The sequence below is a fragment of the Stegostoma tigrinum genome, chromosome 23, assembly GCF_030684315.1.
Source record: "Stegostoma tigrinum isolate sSteTig4 chromosome 23, sSteTig4.hap1, whole genome shotgun sequence".
Lineage (NCBI taxonomy): Eukaryota > Metazoa > Chordata > Chondrichthyes > Orectolobiformes > Stegostomatidae > Stegostoma > Stegostoma tigrinum.
In genome coordinates this window covers 49526262-49547544 of record NC_081376.1, presented here as the reverse complement: position 1 = coordinate 49547544, position 21283 = coordinate 49526262, and the positions used below count along the sequence as shown (strand labels likewise).

Sequence of the window (21283 nt, the reverse complement as noted above, 5' to 3'; positions counted from 1 at the left end):
GGCTATAAATGTATACCTTGAGTAGATAAATATTCTTTATTGGAATATCATCCTCCTCAATGGCTGTGACTCTTTTTTTATTATCTTGCAAATACTGCAAGTTATCAAACTTTTCACTTAAACTATGGTATATGAAATTGACAAGTTTACTAGATGTATGCTGTTGCCAGGTTAGTAATGAAATGGTGGTTAGGATGTAAGAAAAACAAATTACTACTTCACCTTTAAATTTAATCTGAAAAAATTAAAGCTGGATTTTTTTGTTCTGCTTGTTTTGTGGATGCCCCAAATATCTCAGCTCTGTGAAAATGCTACCTTTTGAACTATTCTGATAATCAAGTGAATGAGAATAACAACAGGTGGTGACCAAAGTCTACATTTAAGGAATTGGAGTAGATTTGGAGCTCGGGTTGTGGGTGTTGAGGTTGGTTGGCTCACTGAGCTGATTTCTTGTTTTGCAGACGTTTTGTTACCGTACTTGGCAACATCCTCAGTGCAGCCTCCGATGAAGCATTGATGTGTTTTCCTGCCTGGTTTTTAAACTCTGGGGTCCGTTGAGATGGATTGCCGCCTCACTTCTGGTTTTCCTTTGTAGTAGAATGTATATGGGGTCGAGTTCAATGTGTTTGTTAATAGCATGCCTCGTGGAGTGCCATGCTTCTATGAATTCTCGTGTCTGTCTCTGCCTAGCTTGTCCCAGGATCTAGGTGTTGTCCCAGTCGAAGTGATGGTTCTCCTTGTCCATGTGGATTGAGATGAATGAGTATTGGTAATGTCTTTTTGTAACCAGTTGGTGTTCATGTCCTCTTGTTAGTTTCCTTCCTGTTTGTCCGAGGTAGTGTTTCTTGCAGTCTCTGTAGGGGATCTTGTTGATGATATCGGTCCTGTCCAAGGCAGGGAGCGTGTCTTTAGTTCAGGTGAGCAGTTGTTGTAAGTTTGCATGCCACTCTGATGCCCAGCAGACACAGGAGTCTTGTGGTGAGTTCTGACGTGTTCCTGATATAGGGTAGTGTGATTGTGTCAGGGTTTGTAGTATCTTTCTGATGTATGTGTAGGTATCTTCTGACCCTGTTCCTTTGATATCCATTATCCTTAAATGTGTGAGGTATTCTTCTCCCTCTTGGTGTAGTTCCATGTTGCTACAGTGTGTTGTTGTCCTCTTAAATAGTGCTCGCACGCAGCTTTGTTTCTGCACTGTGATGGTTACTATTGAAGTTCCGTACCTGGTCTGTGTGTAGCGCTTTCTGGAGTACCTTCTTTTGCAGTTCCCCATTTGTCTTGCACTCTACCATGTCATCCAGGAATGGAAGTTGTTTGTCCTTCTCTCTGAATTTTATTCTGGTGAGGGTGTTGTTCGTAAGTTCATCTGTCCTCCTCTAATTTGGTCCGTTTAATTATAACAAAGGTGTCGTCTACATACTGTATCCACAGTTTTGATTGGATTTGCGGAAGGGCAATCCTTTGTAGTCTTTGCATCAGTGTTTCCGCTATGAGTCCGGACATGAGTGATCCCATGGGTGTGCCGTTGATTTGCTCACATGTTGCCTATTGAAAGTGAAGTGGGTAGTAAGGCATTGGAAGCGGTGTGAAGTACAAACCACCCACCAAAAACCCACAAGCCCGGAAAACAGCAGAACAAAACAGCTGCAAGATAAGGGTAATGATAAACAACGCATACAACCAGCTCCACAAACGAGAAGTTACACGCCAAAAACCGTTACTCCTGGAAGCTACCAATCAAGACTGGACAACTGATGTGGAGCGAGCCATTAACATCAGCTGACAGACCACAAGAACCAAGAAAAGACAGACTGTGCAAGACAAGCTAGCCACACTTATCCACAAAAACGATGTCAACAGTACAGGCAAGTGGATAAGAAACTTCTACGACAGGAAGGCGATAGACACAGAAAATGCCGTTCTTACCCGAGGACTGAACGACAACTACAAAGACACCAACTAAACAGAATTCCTAGCCACGCTGGAAGCCAACCAACCTCAAAGTCTACATTTTTCTCACTACTTTCGACATGAACTTGAAACATTTCTCCAAGTTTACCCATGAACTATAAGACATACAATAATCCCGACACTAACCAGAAGGAGCGAACTCAACACCCTCAACACACGGGAAAGACAAGCCCTGGACGGATTAAAGAAGGACAAGAACATCACAATACTACCTGCAGACAAAGGGCGCATGACTGTGATACTGAATAAAAGGGACTACATCTCCAAAGCACAAGCACTGCTCGCTGATGAGAACACACACTGGCCACTGCAAACTGACCCAACACCGCAACTAAGCAACAAAATCGTTTACTTGCTACAAAGATTTAAACAGGACAGATCAACAAAGCAGACTTCTTAAGAATGAAACCCGAAGGAACCAACACACCCCAATTCTACAGCCTCCCTAAAGTGCATAAGTTGGAAGTTTCCCTACCAGGCACTCCATCGCACAGATTAGCCAGAGAAAAACAAAGGAGACTCGGGCACCTAGTCGGCACTCTATCCACTCAGCCCAAGAATTCCTCAACTTCATCAAAAACTTAAAAATAGAGGACGAAGAGACCATGATATTGTTGGATGTCACTGCCCTAGTCACATCAATAGACATACCACTAGCAAAGGAAACAATAGCAACACTACTGGAACAAGAGCATGACTCAGTTTAACTATCTCCAAGGACAATGTGCTCAAACTATTGGACCTCTGCTTCACCACCCACTTCACCTTCAACGGCCAAACATATGAGCAAATCAATGGGACACACATGGGATCAACTATCTCCAGACTCCTAGCAGACGCAGTGATGCAAAGGCTAGAAAGGAATGCCCATCCGCAAATCCAACCAAAACTACGGATACGCTATGTGGATGACACCTTTGTCATCATTAAATGGACTAAATTAGAAACGACACACAAACGTATAAACAATGCCCTCATCGGAATAAGATTCACCAGGGGGGAGGAGGAGAAGAACAAACAGCTTCCATACCTGGACGTCATGGGAGAGTGTGAGACAAATGGGGACCTGCAAACAAAAGTACGCTGAAAAGCCACACACATGGACCAGGTACCGAACTTCAACATTAACCATCCCAGCGCGCGCACACAGCAGCGTGTGAGGACTGCTTTAAAAGAGCAACAACATGGAATTGCACCAAGAGGAAGAAGAATACCTCGTCCACGTTTTCAAGGATAATGGATATCAAAAGAACTGGCTCAGACGATGCCTACACAGTCGTCAGAAAGATACTGCATGCCCCGACACGCTCATCACACTACACTACATCAGGAACACGTGAGAACTCACCACAAGATTCCTACGACCGCTGGGTATCAGAGTGGCACAAGACCACAACGACTGCTCACCCGAACTAAAGACCACTCCCTGCCTTGGACAGGACCGATGTCATCGACAAGATCCCCTGCAGAGACTGTGAGAAACACTACCTCGGACAAACAGGAAGGAAACTAACAATGAGAGTACATGAACTCCAAATGGCTACAAAAAGACACTACCAATACTCATTCATCTCAATCCGCATGGACAAGGAGAACCACCACTTCGACTGGGACAGGCTAGGCAGAGACAGGTATGAGAATTCCTAGAAGCATGGCACTTCACGAGGCATGCTATTAATAAACACATTGAACTCGACCCCATGTACATTCTACTATGAAGAAAAACCAGAAGTGAGGCAATCCACCTCAATTGACGAGAGTTTAAAAACCAAGCAGGAAAACACATCACTTCATTGGAGGCTGCACTGAAGATGTTGTCCAGCATGCAAACGAAACATCTGTGGAACAATAAACCAGCTCAGCGAGCCAACCAACCTCAAAGTCTATATTTTTCTCACTTCTTTTGACATGAACTTGAAACTTTCCTTTAAGTTTATCCATGAAGAGATATATATTGTGAAAAATTGCAAATGTTTACTGTGGGCTAGTTGCTTCATGGTGAATTCTACTTTCTAACTGTACAAAAATATTTGATTGTTATCATCACTGGCTGCATTACAATAAATTATTCCTTTTTGCTTTAAATATTTATTTACTTACCCTCAAACACTGTTCAGTGCAGATGACAAAATAACCTCAAAATGAATTCAGAAAACAAATGCTAAGTCTGTCCATAAAGTCTCATTTTGTAAATGCATTAACAATGCTTTTCCTGTGTATTTCATGCCCCTGTTTCTGGAGAGCTTTGATTTGAGGGCTGAATTTTCCAATTTGCAATAGTTTGTGCAGATGGAGCTAACCTGCTTAAATGGGCTTGTAAGCTCAGTAATGTATTCCAATAGGCACATCTGCCATTCCTGACTGTGGTTACAGCTCCTAGTTCCGCCAAATACTGCTGCCTGTGACCATGTTTAATCCTGAATTTGGGTGCTGGACTTTCCAGCAGGATGTTGTAATGCTGAATTGGGGGTGCACTTGATTTGTGTTTCTCATTAGCAAAAACAGTTCTAATTCCATACTTTGAAGACACTGTACAAATTTTTTGATAGAATATGTTTTGGTTCTAGGTACAGTTGGATTACTGATCAGATATCTGATCCAAGAGGAAAACGTGTTGGAAATAGCAAATATTAGTTATTAAATTGGTAAGTGTCTAATTCTGGATTTCTAGTTTATTGACATTAGAGAGCATGCGCTGCAACTTAAACTACTGTGTACCATTTCCAACTTGTATTTTTGTTTCCTGCCTTGGAAAGGGATCATACTTTTAAAAAAAAACCTGTCAAATCTCTGTTCAGGCGTTAGATTGCTTTTCAGCAAAGCTGTTATAAAATCAGCATGTACAAAATAAAGATTTATTCACATCAGGAAATTGATTCTTTTTGGTTCATGGACAGTTTTCCCAAACAGGAATAGTGTCTTATTTCCCTTCACTGATTCTTATTTAAATATCCACAAAGACTACTTTGCCAGTCAGTAACTGTCAACATTTAGCTTTACTGAAATAACTTGCTGCTGTAAATCACAGGCTTTGGATTCCACCCATTTTTTGATCATTGAGCAAGATCCTGGAGTGTTCCAAAATCACTAATGATGCTTTAGTGCTTGTTCTAGGATAGCGTGGAAACTCACCCTGAATTATTAACCACACAAATAACATCAACAGGGCAAATATGAATATAGCTATATTCATGGAACTCAGCACTCCCTCTACCCTGAAATAATGTCTAATCACTTTGACATTTGAATTTTCCTATTGTAATTCAGTGTTGCGTGGTCCAACCATGCACTGTATCAATCACAACTCTTCACTTTTCAATATCTGTTAACTCTGAAGCCCGACTCCCTTTCTAAAAAAAAATCAATTTCTGAAACAAATACTCAGATTAACAGGATTATTTAAGTCCTTTTTAATGGTACAGGTCCCAGAAATTGCTGAATTTTACAGTGCCAATGATTTTGCCTGTCAGCAACAAAGTGGAAGCCCCTCAATTGTGTTTCACCTGTGTACACATTTACCAAGCCTGCAGGCTCTTCAAGTTAAGATAATAATCATATTGCAGTCCCATCAAAGGGAACTGTTTCCTATCTCATTGACAATATTTCAAAGATGTAAACATGTGTGACACAGGGAAAGGAATTTAGACTGCTTCAACCGGAAAAGCATAAACAATGCACCTGTAGCAGCAAGTGGAATGAGTGAATAAAGACGTGCTGTTTTTATTACTGCAAACAAAATTTATCTTTTTGGTCAATTATTTAATGAGTGGCTTTGCACTTTCACGTGCTGCCCATTATCATAAAATAAAAAGTCAGATCAAATAAGATATGCCACCAACTCAGCTGCTTCAATCATTTTTCGCTTGTGTTAGTTGCAGGTAAATTATTTCTTGACCTGACCTATTTGTTCCTGAAATGCTGTTGAAAAGTAGCTCTCTCAAAAATAAACATTTTTTTAGGAAAGACAATTAAAATTGAAAAGATTTTGGTTTTTTTCCCTGAAATGTTGTATCCTAAATGTTAGTTTTTTGCCCTCAAATAGGGTAAATATACATTAGATTTTTACAGGATCGTTGTCCAAACTTTACTGAAGAAGCTTGAAACCAAGGTAATAATGAGACCTTGTTTTAATACACTTGAATAATATTAAACAACCTACTATATACAGTATACATGGCTACAGACAGGTACTCATGGGAGGACTTGTCAAGAGGACAAGGAGAGTGCAATGGAATATAGTCAGAAGTCTACAGCAAGGAAACAGACCCTGAGATCCAACTTGCCCATTTCTGACCAGATATCCTAAATAAATCTAGCCCCATTTACCAGCATTTGGTCTATTTTCTCAACCCTTCATATTCAAGTACACTTCCAGTTGCCTTATAACAATTGTGATTGTATCAGCCTCCATCCACCACTTCCATATATTCAACACCCTCTGCATGGAACAGTTTCCCCATAGGTCCCTTTTAAATCTTTACCCTCTCTCCTTAAACCTATGCTGTCAAGTTTTGGCCTCCCCACACCCTGGTAAAAAGACCCTGTCTATTTATCCTATCCAAGTCCCCCTCAATCTTCTAAACCTCTATAAGGTCACACCTCAGCCTCTTGATGCACCTGGGGAAATAGCCCAGCCTATTCAGCTTCTCCCTGTAGCTGAAACCCTCTAACCCCGGCAACATGCTTGCAAATCTTTTTTGAGCCCTTTCAAGTTTCGCAACATCCTTCCCATAGCACAGGAACCAGAATTGCATGCAGTATTCCAAAAGTAGCCTAACCAATGTCCTGTAAAGCAGCAACTTGACATCCCAAGTCCTATACTCAATGCACTGACTAATGAAGATAAGCATACTAAATGCCTTCACTATCCTATCTACCTGTGACTCCACTTTCAAGGACGTGTGAATCTTTGTTCAGCAACACTCCCCAGGGCCTTGCCATTAAGTGTATAAGTCCTGTACAGATTGGCCTTTCCAAAATACAGCACCTCACATTTATCTACATTAGACTCTATCTGCTACTTCTTGGCCTACTAACCCATCTGATAAAGATCCTATTGATCCTATTAAAGCAGTGGTCCTAGCTCCAATAAACACTGGCACACTGCTGGTCACAGGCCTCCAGTCTGAAAAGCAACCCTCTACCACCACCCTCTGTCTTCTACCTTTAAGCCAGTTCTGTGTCCACATAGCTGCTTTACCCTGTACTCCGTGTGACCTAACCTTGCTAACCAGTCTATCATGAGGAGCCTTGTCAAATGCTTTACTGAAGTCCATATGGATCATGTCCACTACTCTGCCCTTGTCAATCCACTGTTACTTCTTCAAAAAACTCTAGTGAGAGTTTCTCATGCACAAAGCGACGTTGACTATCCCTCATTTGTCCTTACCTGTCCAAATATGTATAAATCCTATCCATCAGGATTCCCTCCACCACCAAGCTAGACACACCAATCTATGCTAAAAAGAATTGAAATCTTCCAATGCCATTCATAACTGCAATTACTTAAACCTTATAGCTTATACCATACTTAATAGTGACTTTAGCCACTCGACTGTTGAGAGGTCTTGAGTAGTGCCTTTAAAATTATACATATGAGTATGTTTGCATACAAATAGGATGACCATAGTATACTATTCACTTGTAATTGTATTGCTTTTTTGCAAGTAAATGCTATTCTGTTTCTCCTGTATAATAGATATGTCTGATAGTGGGCAGAAACTTTGGCAATGTGAACTACTAATAAATTTGGGAAGACTGTTTCTCATTTCCAGATTCCAATAAAAATTTACCTAATTGTAACCATCAAATACAGTTTCTGCTATTCCCACAAACTATAAACCAATGTTTTAAATGATTTTCAAAGGCAACTACTAGAGCTACACTTAACTCTTACTGTGACATCAACAGAATTCTGTAACACAAATGTCCATTAATATTAAAATTTGATTTTTTTTTCTAATGGCTTAGTTTTCTTCGATGTCTGGTGTCTAGTTTGTTTTTTGCATTATTTTAGTGTCTCTATTATATGATGAGATTTAATAATCTAAAATGTACACATTCCCCTTTACTCTGTTCAATGTTTATTGTTCTTTTTATGAGGGTAATTTTGCTCTAATGAAGATTAAGGCCTTTTAAAGAAATGTTCAACTTTCTATGTTCTAGTCCTTTTTAATGATACATTAAGCATTATCTCTGTCTGGGCCATAAGTATTTTAGCTATGCTCACTTTAGCAGATTTGTTTATGGAATTGCCATTTTAATTAAATTATTGCTCCTTTTGTGATATATGGAAAACACAGCAGCAATCTGCCTTCTCAAGTTATGTGAGGACCTCATAAAGCCTCATTCATATCTATTTATATTTCCTTAATGCTACAGAAGTCCAACCAACGTATCGCCCAGTCCATAGTTCATGCACAGTTGGCTGTAGCAATAAAGTAAACCTTCAATTAATGTTTGAGTATACCGTTCCCTGACAGGAGTTCTTTAAGGACTTGAGATAATATTTCTTTTGTAATAACCATTTTATAAATTGATATTTAGTTAATTGAAAATAATGTACAAGGTAGTGAATAAGGAACTAGAGTAGCTATTCAGCCTTTAGAGACTGCTCCACCAGTCACTAGGGTCATGGTTGATCTGATTTTAACCTCAACTCTACGTTCCTACATATCCTTGATAACCTATCAACCACTGCCTTGTAAACAATTAAAAATTCTGTATCCATTGCCTTTGAAGGAAGGTGCTCAACCCTCTGAGAGAAGAATATTTCCTCATTACTGTTTCAAATGGGTGACCCTTTATTTTTAAATAATGACCCCCTAGTTCTCCATTCTCCAAGAGGAAACATCTCCTTAACATCCATCTAGTTAAGTACCTTCAGGATCTTGAACATTTCAATTAAGCCACCTCTGACTCTCCTAAACTCTAGAGGATGCAGCACCGGCTTGTCTAGTCTTTTCTCAAAAGAAAATCTGCTCTTTCGGGCTATTAATTGAGTAAACTTTCTCTGAACTGCCCAATGCATTAATATCTTTCAGTAGCTGCAGTAGCCAGCACTGTACACAATACTCCAGATGTGGTCTTACCAATGCTATGTATAACTGTCACATAACCTTTGTACTCTTGCATTGGATTCCCATCACAATAAAACATTCTATTGGCTATCCTGATTACTTGGTGTACCTGCATACTAACCTTCCAGAATTCATCGACTTGCCATCCAGACCCCTCTGCTTTTCAGAGCTCTGCAACCTCTCACCAATTAACAACAAGTGCTACTGCCACTGAATGGTTGTCTTGCTCCATAATGTGATTGTGATGAACCCTTTAATCCACATAATGTGTGAACTTGACATTGTAAATATATAGTAGATTATATTAGCATGATTATTAGCCTGTCTGTTTCAGAGAAGTTGAAAACAATAGCTGCTACAGGTGATATAGAAACTTTACTGAGCAGAACATTAGTGGCTTCAATACAAAAGCTTTATGATAATATGAACATCATCCTTGACCCTAGGCAAGAACAGAAGGACACAACTGTACAGGGTAATGGCCAGAAAAATCCAGCTTGATGAGGCATATTTCAAGAAAGAATTACTGTTCTTGTTAAATGACCTGTGAACTGATTTGTGAATATCTTGCATGCCTTATTGGGTCATGACTGTTCAAGAACAATGTTGTCTGGAAATATTTTGAAGGGAAAAAGCTTGGAGGCTGGAAAGTTGAGCTGTATCCTGCAGATCCGTTTTCTTAGTTGCAATGAAACAGCTTGTTTGCTTATGCTTTTGATGTGTGTAATTTTAGTACTCCAGGGTTGCTTTGAGGGATTTTAAATTGTCTCTGAGATACATAGAAGTTAACTGTATCGTAATTGGTATGAAATTCCTTTAGGAGAAACAGATGAAATTTAAAAGTAGCACTGCAGGTTGGTTGGCTAAGTAAAGAACTGTAGTAATTGTACAACATTTGTTTTTGTTTCATTTCCAGAAAAGGATGTGCCAAAAACTATTAAATGAATGTAATTAAAAGCTAACAAAAATGACTTTGTGAGGGGTTCTGCTGAATCCATGCACCTCATTTCTATATCCCAAAATGATTCAAGGAATGGGAGCCAATCCTTTGCATGCTCACATTGACAGGTGATAGATATAGGGCAGAAGTCTGAGTTCTTTACTCAGAGTAGTGAGGGTGTGGAAAGCCCTGCCTGCAATAGTTGTAGACTCGCCAACTTTAAGGGCATTTAAATGGTCGTTGGATAAACACATGGATGATGGAATAGTGTAGGTTACATGGGCTTCAGATTGGTTTCACGGATTGGCGCAACATCGAGGGCTGAAAGGCCTGTACTGGGCTGTAATGTTCTATGTATGCAGCACCATTCCACCAGCCCTGGCTCTTCTGATGCAAAATTAGGAAATCATGCCGGTTCTGCCAGCAAATGGTTCATTTGGAAGTTTAAGTATTTTTGTGCTTGGATCAGATCCTGGTGGGAACGGGGCCAAAATAGTTCAGAAGGTATTTTGCTAAAGGCGATTGATTGCAGATTGAGTGATTTGCTGTTAAGAAAGTAGAAACTTCAAATTGAAAGTTTTTTTTTAAAAAATGCTGGTTTGGAATCCACTTCAACGTACAACACCTGGGCAATGCTCCTGGGTAACAGTTGCAGTCAGAGATTGATGTTGGAAATTGTCTTGGCACCCACCTAAGTGAGCCCAATTTTGGGATTTAGGGCAACAACAGGGAAAAGACTGCTGGTTGCACATCTGGTGGCAGAGTGGTGCCCCAAGTATTTAGTTTTGAATTGTTTTGATTTTTATGTTGCCATGCTTGCAATAAACCAGCCATTTCTCTCTTTTTTTCAATTAAAATAGAAGTATGCAGCACAATTAACATTGTTATAGCATTTTCACTCTTGTGGCTATGGGGCTAGTCTGGAAAGTTGGGGCAATTTTGTTGCAGTTTTGTCAATTAGATACCATGAAATTCCTTGCTCATTTTTGTTTTTAAATTTCTCATTCTCCTCCTTGTTCTGGTTTTCTTCCCTCTGCAGTTGAAGGTGGCATTTACCCAGGTTTTCTTCTACATATAAAAGTGGCCAAAATGACCTTTTTCATGCCCAAGTCCAGATATGTGTTGTGAAACAGTTTACTTTGGAGCATATAACAACCAATCAGAACTTTTTTTTTCCCCCCTTCTTTTCTAACACACAGATGCTGAGGCCATACTTAGTCTCTCAGCTGCTGTCGTGGCTAAGAAGGTAACTCAGTATATATCAGAGATAACAAGGTGTAGAGCTCGATGAACACAGCAGGCCGAGCAGGAAAGCTGGCGTTTCGGGCCTGGACCCTTCGGAAAAAGGCAGCCTTCCTGCTCTTATGATGCTTCTTGGCCTGCTGTGTGTCTCAAACTCTATGCAGAGTTATTTCTGTAAACTAAGTGCATGCAGCCTGTGAAAGCACCAAATGACCTACTATTGACGTCAAATAAGTGGACGGTTTTCCAAGTTTGGTAGGCAATGTGGCAGTATTCCAAGAGTGGGAATGAGAAGGCTTTCCTAACTGTTTCCTCCCTGACTAAAAGGAGTGATCTAAGTTGGAAATGCTTCCATTGTCCACTTTATGTGGTGCATTAAGGTACTGACTGGTTTTACACTTCTGAAACAGCAATTAAATGAAGGAAGAGTTTGAATAACTACTTAAATTCTTATTTCTTTTTATTTTTCTTTTTGCACAGAGTTTTAAAAACAGTTGATATTGGACAGTGAAATACTTTTCACTTGAATCACTGACAGCAACATTCATTGATCGTAAGCTTGACTATGTTGTTCTAGCCAGCATCAAGCAATTCCTGTTGTATTAGTGTCGCTTTATCATTCACTGTGTGCTCCACTCATGACCCCTCAGATAAAAACAATTGAATTTGACACTCTGGATACTGTTGTATTATGTCGTTACTTCATGTGCTAAACTGTAACTTATTTATTCCTCAAGCAGTTTCAAAGCTGTTGGGAGAGATACTTCCTCGGTATCTGTTTTCCTCGAACCCTGAAGAGTTCACATTTAAGCTGTAGCTTACTTAAATAGAAGATCAAGGACTTGAGTCCTGTTCCTGGCATTTAAAAACTAAATCTAGATTGGCACACTTAGTGCCACATTTGAGAGAGGGAAAGCTCAAATCTATTGGGAGTACATGTTTTGGTTGAAATTTTAAACAACTGTGTGTGTCCTCTTGAGTGTACGTGAAGGAACCCATCTTCAGAATAGTGGGGAAGTTTTCCCAATATCCTGACAAAAGTTCATCCTCAACTACCACAACCAAAACAGGTTGTCTGGTCGTTGCTGTTTGTGAAACCTTGCTTGTGTAATTGTCTGCCGTGCTTCCCACATTACAACAGTGGCTGCATGTCAACTATTTTGTTGGTATTAAGACATTTTAGGATGTCCTGAGGTCGTGAAGCATGTTATTAGAGTACGTGCAATTTATTTTTGGGTTTGTAAATGGTAAGGTGTGACATTGTGCAAACTTTAAATTAATCTTTTGATCTCTGCGCATGTATAGGATAGACCCAGTGTAATTGTGTGTGAAGCTATCATTGAGGTGATACAGCACTGCATCAGTGATTTTACAGTTCTTGTTTGGGAATTTAATCAATCTGTTGGAGTCCTTAAACCAGCGCACAAGTACGAATCAAAACATCAGCATGGCACCACAAGTGTATGTGTATATCCCCACCAAGCACGCATGCTACTCCGCACAACCTTACAATAGCCTCGTGTGTGCAACCCCACATGTGGACATAGCTCCACAGATCTGCCTGTGCACAACACCACCGCATGTTTCCCCAAAGCTTCTCACTTGTGCACATGCACTCCCAGCACACACCCATGCTCTCATATCCCACAGAACCTTAGTGTGCTCACAGACATCTCCTTGCCCTTTTTCAAAATCTAATTCTACTCTATTGCCCTGTTATGACCACAGGTTTCTATCTCTGAACCACTTCACAACCAAAATATACTGCCTAGTAACCAATAATAAAACCTGCTTGTTCACTGACAGAAATGTTTTCTTTAATGCTGCTTGAAAATAATTAATGCATTACAGAATCAAAATATAGATTTGGATGAGAACATTTGCTGCTACAGTGCCCACCAAGTATTGTTAACTACTCACCTGAAGAGCTGCGTTGTTCAAGTGTTGTAGGCTATATGTTTACTTTAGGAACATGGTGCAATATGGTATTACATGCATTCACTGGCCACTTTTCAGTGTAAAATCTAATAGGATCCTGCCTACATTGCTATCTGTCTTAACCCCAGGTTAAGGTTCTGGAGATGGGTTTGAATGCATATGAAGTTTGAATTCAATAAAAATCCAGCCAAATGACGATCACGTAAACACTTCCAATTGTTTAAAAAAAAATGTTGCTCATATGTCTTTGAGGGAAGGAAGTCTGCTGTTCTTACCTGGTCTGCGTGTGACTCCAAGTCAGTAGCAGTGTGGTTGACATTTAACTGATGAATGAACAATACATACTGGCCTGGCCAGCAACACCCACATTCTGTGAATAAAGAAAATATAAAGGGAATTGGCTTCCTTTGTGGTCTGTACAGTAACCACAGGATTCCTGAACATTAGTTTGAAACTTAGTCCTGTGGAAACCTAGAGATCCATTGAGACCTTCCAAGGGCCAGCAATGATCACCCAATTGTACAGATGGGCAGTAATGATGTAGGGAAAATTTGTGCATCAATTAATGGCTACCCTGTGTAGGTGTCATCTCCATGCTTCTTTTCATTAGTAAATAGACAAGCATGTATATCGAGTTCAGTGATTGATTAATTGACTTTCGGCTAGAAGGAGCAGTAAGACTGAATAGTACTAACTCTCTCCTCAAGAAATGAATCTTGGTTTCTGTGACTCTGATTTGGATTTGATCTACATTGACAGTCATGCTGTGAGTTCTGCACTTCACTGGGCGCCTTTTTTCACTCTGCTCTATTCTCACTTTGCTCCTGCTTTTCTAGTACTCCCCCTGTTCCATTACTCCCTTAATGTTTTCTCTATGCTATATGTTCTATCGGGTCCTGTACTACACACTCCTGCCAAGGATAGGCAATCTTTGTAATGAAACAAGTATACCCACCTCATTATCCCTAGGTAAATACTTGTTTTCTTAAAGGCATTATTAAAAAAACTGTTTGTGCAGCACTTTTAAATTATAAATATGATGCAATATTATAATTTGCCTGCAGATACTGATTAAGAATCCATTTGAGAAGAGGTTCACCAAAAAAAAATGCTTTGGGACCATTGTTTTATCACCTCTGAGAACTCCTGTAAGAGTTGTTTCTCTGGGTTTTGGACCAGCATGGCAAGAAGTCTATATCAGATTTAAGAACATGGGTGGCATGGTGGCTCAGTGGTTAGCACTGCTGCCTCACAGCTCCAGGACCCAGGTTCGATTCCAACCTCAGGCAGCTGTTTTATGGAGTTTACGCATTCTCCCCAGATCTGTGGGTTTCTTTCGGGTGCTCCAGTTTCCTCCCACAGTCCAGAGGTGTGCAGGTTACATATATTGGCTGTGCTAGATTGCCTATAATACCCAGGGATGTAAGGGCTAAGTGGATTAGCCATGGAAAATGCAGGGTTACAGGGATAGAGTGGGTCTGGATGGGATATCCATCAGAGGGTCATCGTGGACTTGATGGGCTGAATGGCCTGCTTCCACATTGTAGGGATTCTGTAATGAATACTGTACATACATGTCACATGTTTTTATCAGGCAAATTTCATTCAAGCAAATCAAATTATTGAGCATAAACTAAATCTGGCAGTTGTTTCAGCTTGTTATAGAGCGCATCTTCATTTTTACCGTCATATTGTGGACAAGGTGGTAATCTATATGCTTTTTCAGAAGACTACCATTATGATGTTTTGTGTTTTACCTGGAATAGGGTTTTTGCTTCTTTGAAAGTTATACTGCCAGAAAGTGGCCTAAGTGGAGTATGAAACTTGCACATATGTATTCTAGCTACTAATTTTATTGTTAGTGTATTTATGCAGATACCTGGTGGTTCTTTGTTCAGATTAATTGCATGCTGTATGTGGTGAACCAGCTAGGCTGATGCACTGATTATCCTGCACATAATCTCCCAAACATGTTTTTCATTAATAGCAAATGTGAGGTTTATCTTGTCAAAACAAGTAAGTAATCTGTCTCAGGATTGATTTTATTCATACCTGTCTATTTATGTTGACTGGGTGAGTTTACAACCATTAAAGTACTTTTGAACTGTAGTTACTCGTAAAATAGGATCTCTTTGGCATCCTAGGTCCTAGAGTAATCATGTGAAAAATGAACAACAGCTTATTTCCAGAGTGTTGTTTGAATGATAAACAGACACCAAAGGGTGTCCCCTGCTCTTTTTAAAAAGTGCCACAAAATCTTAAGTCTAAGAAAGCAGGTTTGAATTCCTATCTGAAGGACAGTAACTCTTGACAGTACAATGTTTTTTTTCAGTGCTGCCCTTAACTGTCAGCCTTGATTTTGGTTTTTGAGCTTTAGGGTTTGGAATTAAGTTCTGAATGCTACCGCAGCCAGAATTGATGGACAATGTAGCCACCACATTGTTGTGGAGCAACTGCACAAAGCTTTCCTTGCCAAAATTGTAGAATCCTGACAAGGTGGAAGGTAGGCGATTCAATCCATCAAGCCCACACAGACCATCCAAAGAGCATCCCACCCACATACCCTGTCCTCGTAATCCTACATTTCCCATAGTTAATCCACCTAGCCTGCGTATCCTTGGACACTGGGAAATTTAGCATGGCCAAGCCACCTAACCGGCTCATCTTTGGGAGGAATCTGGAGCATCTGCTGATACGGAGAGAATGTACAAACTCCATACAGACAGCGTCCTAAGGGTGGAATCGAACCCAGGGCGCTGGCGTTGAGGCAGCAGTGCTAACCGCTGAGCCATCGTGCCTTCCAAAATGATATATTCAGTTTTTAAAAAGTCTTAATATAAAATTATTATAAATTGTAGAGGAAGTTTATATATACTTAGTGATGTTAACTGTTTGCCTGTTTTTTATCTGATGCTTTCTGCTTTTATTGTGTGCTGTTCATATTGAGTTAATCATATTGTAGAACCTTTTAGGGCTCTGAGCAATCTGAACTATGACCAGTTACGTGTCAGAATTGGATGAGAAATTGAGCAAGCTCCATCTTGATTTTGGGAGCAATTTGGTACATTGCTTGCTCTTGACCATATGGGAAGTTGCTAAGTAAGGGAGCATATTGCTTGTTAAATGCCTTGTTGATGGTGCAACTCACTGAATTAGTGTGCAGTCTTCAAACAAGTTGGGAAAACTAACATGGAAACAAGAGCATACACCTTGTGGATTCAGCTGTCTGCTTACTGTGACCAAATTACAACCCAGACCGTGATCCACAGGCACCAGCCACACCACTTTTTCTCCAGAAGTATTGCCATAAAGCATCCAGCAATGTCTGTCAAAGCACTGGCAATGTGCTGTACAAGCACAAATTTGCATTACAGGGCATGCTGGCAACTGGCATTGAAAGGTTGCACCAGGCACACTTTGTTCACAGACACTGGTTTTGACAAGGCTACATCTCAGCTGTTAACGTGCTGTCCTGGTGCTCACTCACTTTGTGCCTCCCTGCTTGTTTTGCAGCATCTATACCTTGCTGTGCCAATAAGTCTCAACCAGCAGTGCTCCCACAATCTGTCCATCTAATTTTCCCACTGAGGTGTTTGTACCTGAGCTGGTGCACAGCAACATTTTAAAGATAGCGCATCCCAGGTGTGCCAGTCTTTTGACGGATGTCCACTGAGTTGAGTTCATCTGGGAATGGTATTTGCTAAGTTGGGGCAGAAATTGGACACGATGGACACCAGATGGGTAACGTGTCTAATTAATGAAGCAGGTTTAGTAAGATAGGGTGAGAGAACTCACCAAGCCTTGCAAAAAATAACCCTTCAAATGATTCAACACAGCTTGAACTTAGCCAAAAAATGTAAGATTCATCCCAATAGACTGTGCTTGCTGTACTGGTGATGGGAACTGTGATAGCATAAATCAGTTCGTATAGGCTTTCATTAGCTGGACTGTTTAGGGCAAGTGGTAACTTAGTTGTAATTCTGTTCTTTGCATTATTGTATGTGTCATTGCTTCAAACCGTTGTAGCCAGTGAGATGAGCATCAACATAATCTGTAAAGATCTCAGCAATAAATTTTAAACTATTTGTGCTTTTTAAAAGTTAGGCCATCTATTCTACCCCCATCAATATATCCCCTCCACCACCATTCCCTTTTTTTTTGAGTTTCATTAATATTTCTTGATCCCTTTACACTGAAGTGTGCTTGAATAAGAAGCCAATTGATTTCCATTTGGTTTATGAAAGTCAGTTTAGTTATAAAATGCAGGAACAAAACCTCAGTTGCTGGAAAAGCTCAGCAGGTCTGGTAGCATCCATGAAAACAGGGTTAACGTTTTGGGTCCAGTGACCCTTCCTCAGCACTGGACCTGAAACATTAACTCTTTTTTCCCTTCTCAGATGCTACCACACCTGAACTTTTCCAGCAATTTTGTTTTTGTTCCTGATTTACAGCATCCTCAGTTCTTTAAGTTTTTAAATATAAAATGATTTATTTCTTGCTACGTTGGTATTGAGCCTTTGTTTTTGTATTCATCGCTGTATGAGACAGCACATTTTGCAACATTGTGATTTCTGCATATTGATCAAGCTGGATCAATCCAAATGTGAGCTGCTGGTTATTTAGCCAGTTCCCAAATTTTCCCAATTCATTCATTGATTATATTTTGTGTGTCCTGAGGATTTGATGGGTTTTGTATAAATGCAAGTTCTTTCAACCTTCCTTTCTTCCCATGTATGTACTTACTATATATCCAGTGCCAATATGTCTTAGGATTATTTTGGAATCTAGTTTGGGCCATAAAGGATAAAAACTGAATCTTGAGCCAATAGCACAGATTGTTCTTTTGTGAGAAAATATCCATTTGATGGAAAGGAACAGACTTTTAAAAGAAAAATCAACTTTAGTTTTAAGTGTATAATATTATTATTATTATTATTATTATTATTTATTTATTATATTATTATTATTATAAGATTAAATTGAAAAGAGACCAAGTTTATGGTAAGTAAGTGTTTCGACTCAAGATAAGTTTTAAACTTTGTCCAGCTGATTTGTTTCTTTTTAAAATTGACAAAATTTAGTTTGAGAAGTAACACGCCAATTTCTCTCACCCTCTCAGCGTTATCTGTGCACAAGTCAATATGGAACAACAGGCAGCTCCTACTATCTTATTGAATGTGATGGATCATATACAAGTTTCTGAATTGGAAGATTCAGTGCTACAGAGCCTAATAACCCCAAGCCCTCGAAGTGAAATGGTTGCCCACGAATTCCAAGAACTGACACTACAGCCAAATCCACACCTACCACCTTTGAATGAGAGGAAGAATGGTGAGTGTTGTATTAGAGCTATCTAACTGCAGTTGCCTTTGTTTGGAAGAGGGAGGATAGTGCTTCATTAAGATTGTCAGGTAAAGTTAATAGCTGGTGAAAGATTTGAAACTTTTATAGGACTGTGACTGTTATTACAATGGTCAGCATAGCAGATGGACTCCTATCTGTTGTGCCATTGATGTCATATAGTTAATAACTGAATTGAAATTTTAACCAAAGTTGCTTTAGTTCCACTGAACCCCACCTCCGTGTCGTCACCAGTCACTTTGTATTTAAGTTTTTAGTACCATCAAAGATCATGTTGGACATGGTAAGGAAAAAATGTTTTGCTAGTTAATATCCTTCCAATACGATTTTTCTTTTGAACTCTGTCCAGTTCTAGATGTATTGATAATTTTGCAGAAATGGAATTTGAATTATTCCTAGTATTTGCATATTTGTGATTTGGAGATCATTTAACATTTTCATGTTTTGAATTTTGTTTAAGTCAGTTTAATTTGGAGAGATTGTAATTAATTCAGTATTTTAAGAAAAACATCTTGTTCATTTATATTCAGTTTTGCCAATTCTGATGACATCTGGGAATTATAACTTGATATACTGTTGGTGATTATTTCTGCTGCCAAGTTAATAATGCAATTGTAAAGTGAGGTGCCTTGAGCAGATCAATGCGAAGATTGCATGACTTCATTAAAATAATGTATAATATTACAGTACTGTGATTCCAAGTTAAAAGAAGATGCAGACGTTGATGAACCTTGCATTTGCAATGATACATGTCATTAAGTGTAAAATTCTACTGGCCAGAGGCCATAGCCTCTCGAAATAAGCAATGTTTCTTTTAATGTGGATTCATATACCCCTCCAGTGTTCTCTCACAAAGGGAATCAAAGCATATTTTCACCTAAGTACTCATGTTACATTTATGCACAGTTTGAGATTTCCTATAAGGAATTGTTGTTTTAATGTAGGACTCCCACTCCATCTGATCATAGCCTTGTGAATTTCTGGCCATTGTGCTACAAATTTGAACATTAGGTATTTAAGATTAATGGTTTAAGTCAATGATTTTGTGATTATTAAAAAAGCCTGATTGATGGACCTTTTCATTCTAAATCTAATTTATAAAAGGCTGTAGTACGATGTCACTGCAAAGTGATAGAAATGCAGCTGCCAGGAACTAAGATGGCAGCTACATTCCTATCAATGTCCATATCATTACACTGCAGGTTGGTGCTGTTTTGGGAATGAAATCCAGGCTAGAGTGAACCCCAGGCCTGCGGATAGCAAGAGGAATAGGAACAGCAATGCAGCTTCAGGATTGCAACCAGTCAACCAGTGACTGCATTTTGAGAGAAATAGCACCTAGTTTTGACTGTCTCAAAGCTGCCTTGCCCCTTTCTTATCTTCAGACCAGCAATGCTTTGTAGCTCAGTGCATATAATTTGCTTGCCTTCTCTGAGAACTTTGAGATACCAAATCTTTTGACTGCGGTAGGTCCAAAGTGTGCATTTGGTGGGTGCTCAGCTGTGGTAGTGACGGTGCCCAGAGCAGGGTCTCTTGGTGGCTGCAGCAGTGACAGTGTTTGGAGTGGAGACTCCTGGTTGTGGTATGCCTGAAGTGTGGACTCCTGGCAGGGTTGTCATTGCTGTTCCTGGAACAGGGACTCCTAGAGGCCTGGGACACCTTGCAGAAGCCCTGGAGCTGTTTTTGAAGACTCCTTGTACAGGAGATGAACTCCATGTAATTCCTTTATATTATTTTTATAACTGAAAGTGGTAATAGACAATAAAACACTTTTTTGCTACCTTTCTTGATATATGTGACACCATCAATTCTTAGCAGCTACCAGTGCATGTTGTACTACTTTTTCTTGAAGTAATGGACAGAGGGAGGTCTAAAGATTGTATGTATTTGCTAAAATTGAACGTAGAAAGTGAGATAATGTAGTTGTAAAGTCTGTAGTGCAATACAGACTAGGGGCAGAATTGGTCTCTCAACACTCATGGCTTTCTTTCGCTCTCTCCCTCCCTCTCGCTCTCTCTCTCCCTCTCGCGCTCTCTCTCTCTCGCTCTCTCGCTCTCTCCCTCTCTCTCTCGCTCTCTCTCTCTCTCTCCGCGCTCTCTCTCTCTCTCTCTCGCGCGCCCTCTCTCTCTCTCTCTCTCTCGCGCGCTCTCTCTCTCTCTCTCTCTCTCTCTCTCGCGCTTGCGCGCCCTCTCTCTCTCTCTCTCGCTCTCTCCCTCTCGCTCTCTCTCTCGCGCTCTCTCTCTCTCTCTCTCTCGCGCCCTCTCTCTCTCTCGCGCGCGCCCTCTCTCTCTATCTCTCGCGCGCGCCCTCTCTCTCTATCTCTCGCGCGCGCCCTCTCTCTCTATCTCTCGCGCGCGCCCTCTCTCTCTCTCTCTCGCGCGCGCCCTCTCTCTCTCGCGCCCCTCTCTCTCTCTCTCTCTCTCTCTCTCTCTCTCTCTCTCTCTCTCTCTCTCTCTCTCTCTCTCTCCCTCCCTCTCTCCCTCTCTCCCTCTCTCCCTCTCTCCCTCTCTCCCTCTCTCCCTCTCTCCCTCTCCCTCCCTCTCTCCCTCTCCCTCTCTCCCTCCCTCTCCCTCTCTCCCTCCCTCTCGCTCTCTCCCTCCCTCTCGCTCTCTCCCTCCCTCTCGCTCTCTCTCTCTCTCTCGCGCGCGCCCTCTCTCTCTCTCGCGCGCGCCCTCTCTCTCTCTCGCGCGCGCCCTCTCTCTCTCTCGCGCGCGCCCCTCTCTCTCTCTCGCGCGCGCCCTCTCTCTCTCTC

At 40.5% G+C, this 21283-nt stretch overlaps 1 protein-coding gene across 4 annotated transcripts in view; it reads left to right on the top strand.

Moving 5' to 3' along the window:
- Positions 1-21283, top strand: part of mrtfba (myocardin related transcription factor Ba) — a 242721-nt gene that overhangs the window by 69103 nt on the left and 152335 nt on the right. For 3 of the 4 annotated variants that reach the window (XM_048552229.2, XM_048552228.2, XM_059654175.1), the window contains exon 3: positions 18290-18501. In XM_048552229.2, coding sequence (XP_048408186.2) covers positions 18290-18501 — 212 coding nt within the window. Of the gene's footprint in view, positions 1-4538; positions 4617-18289; positions 18502-21283 lie in introns of all 4 variants that reach the window. The other variant, XM_048552230.2, reaches the window with a different exon arrangement.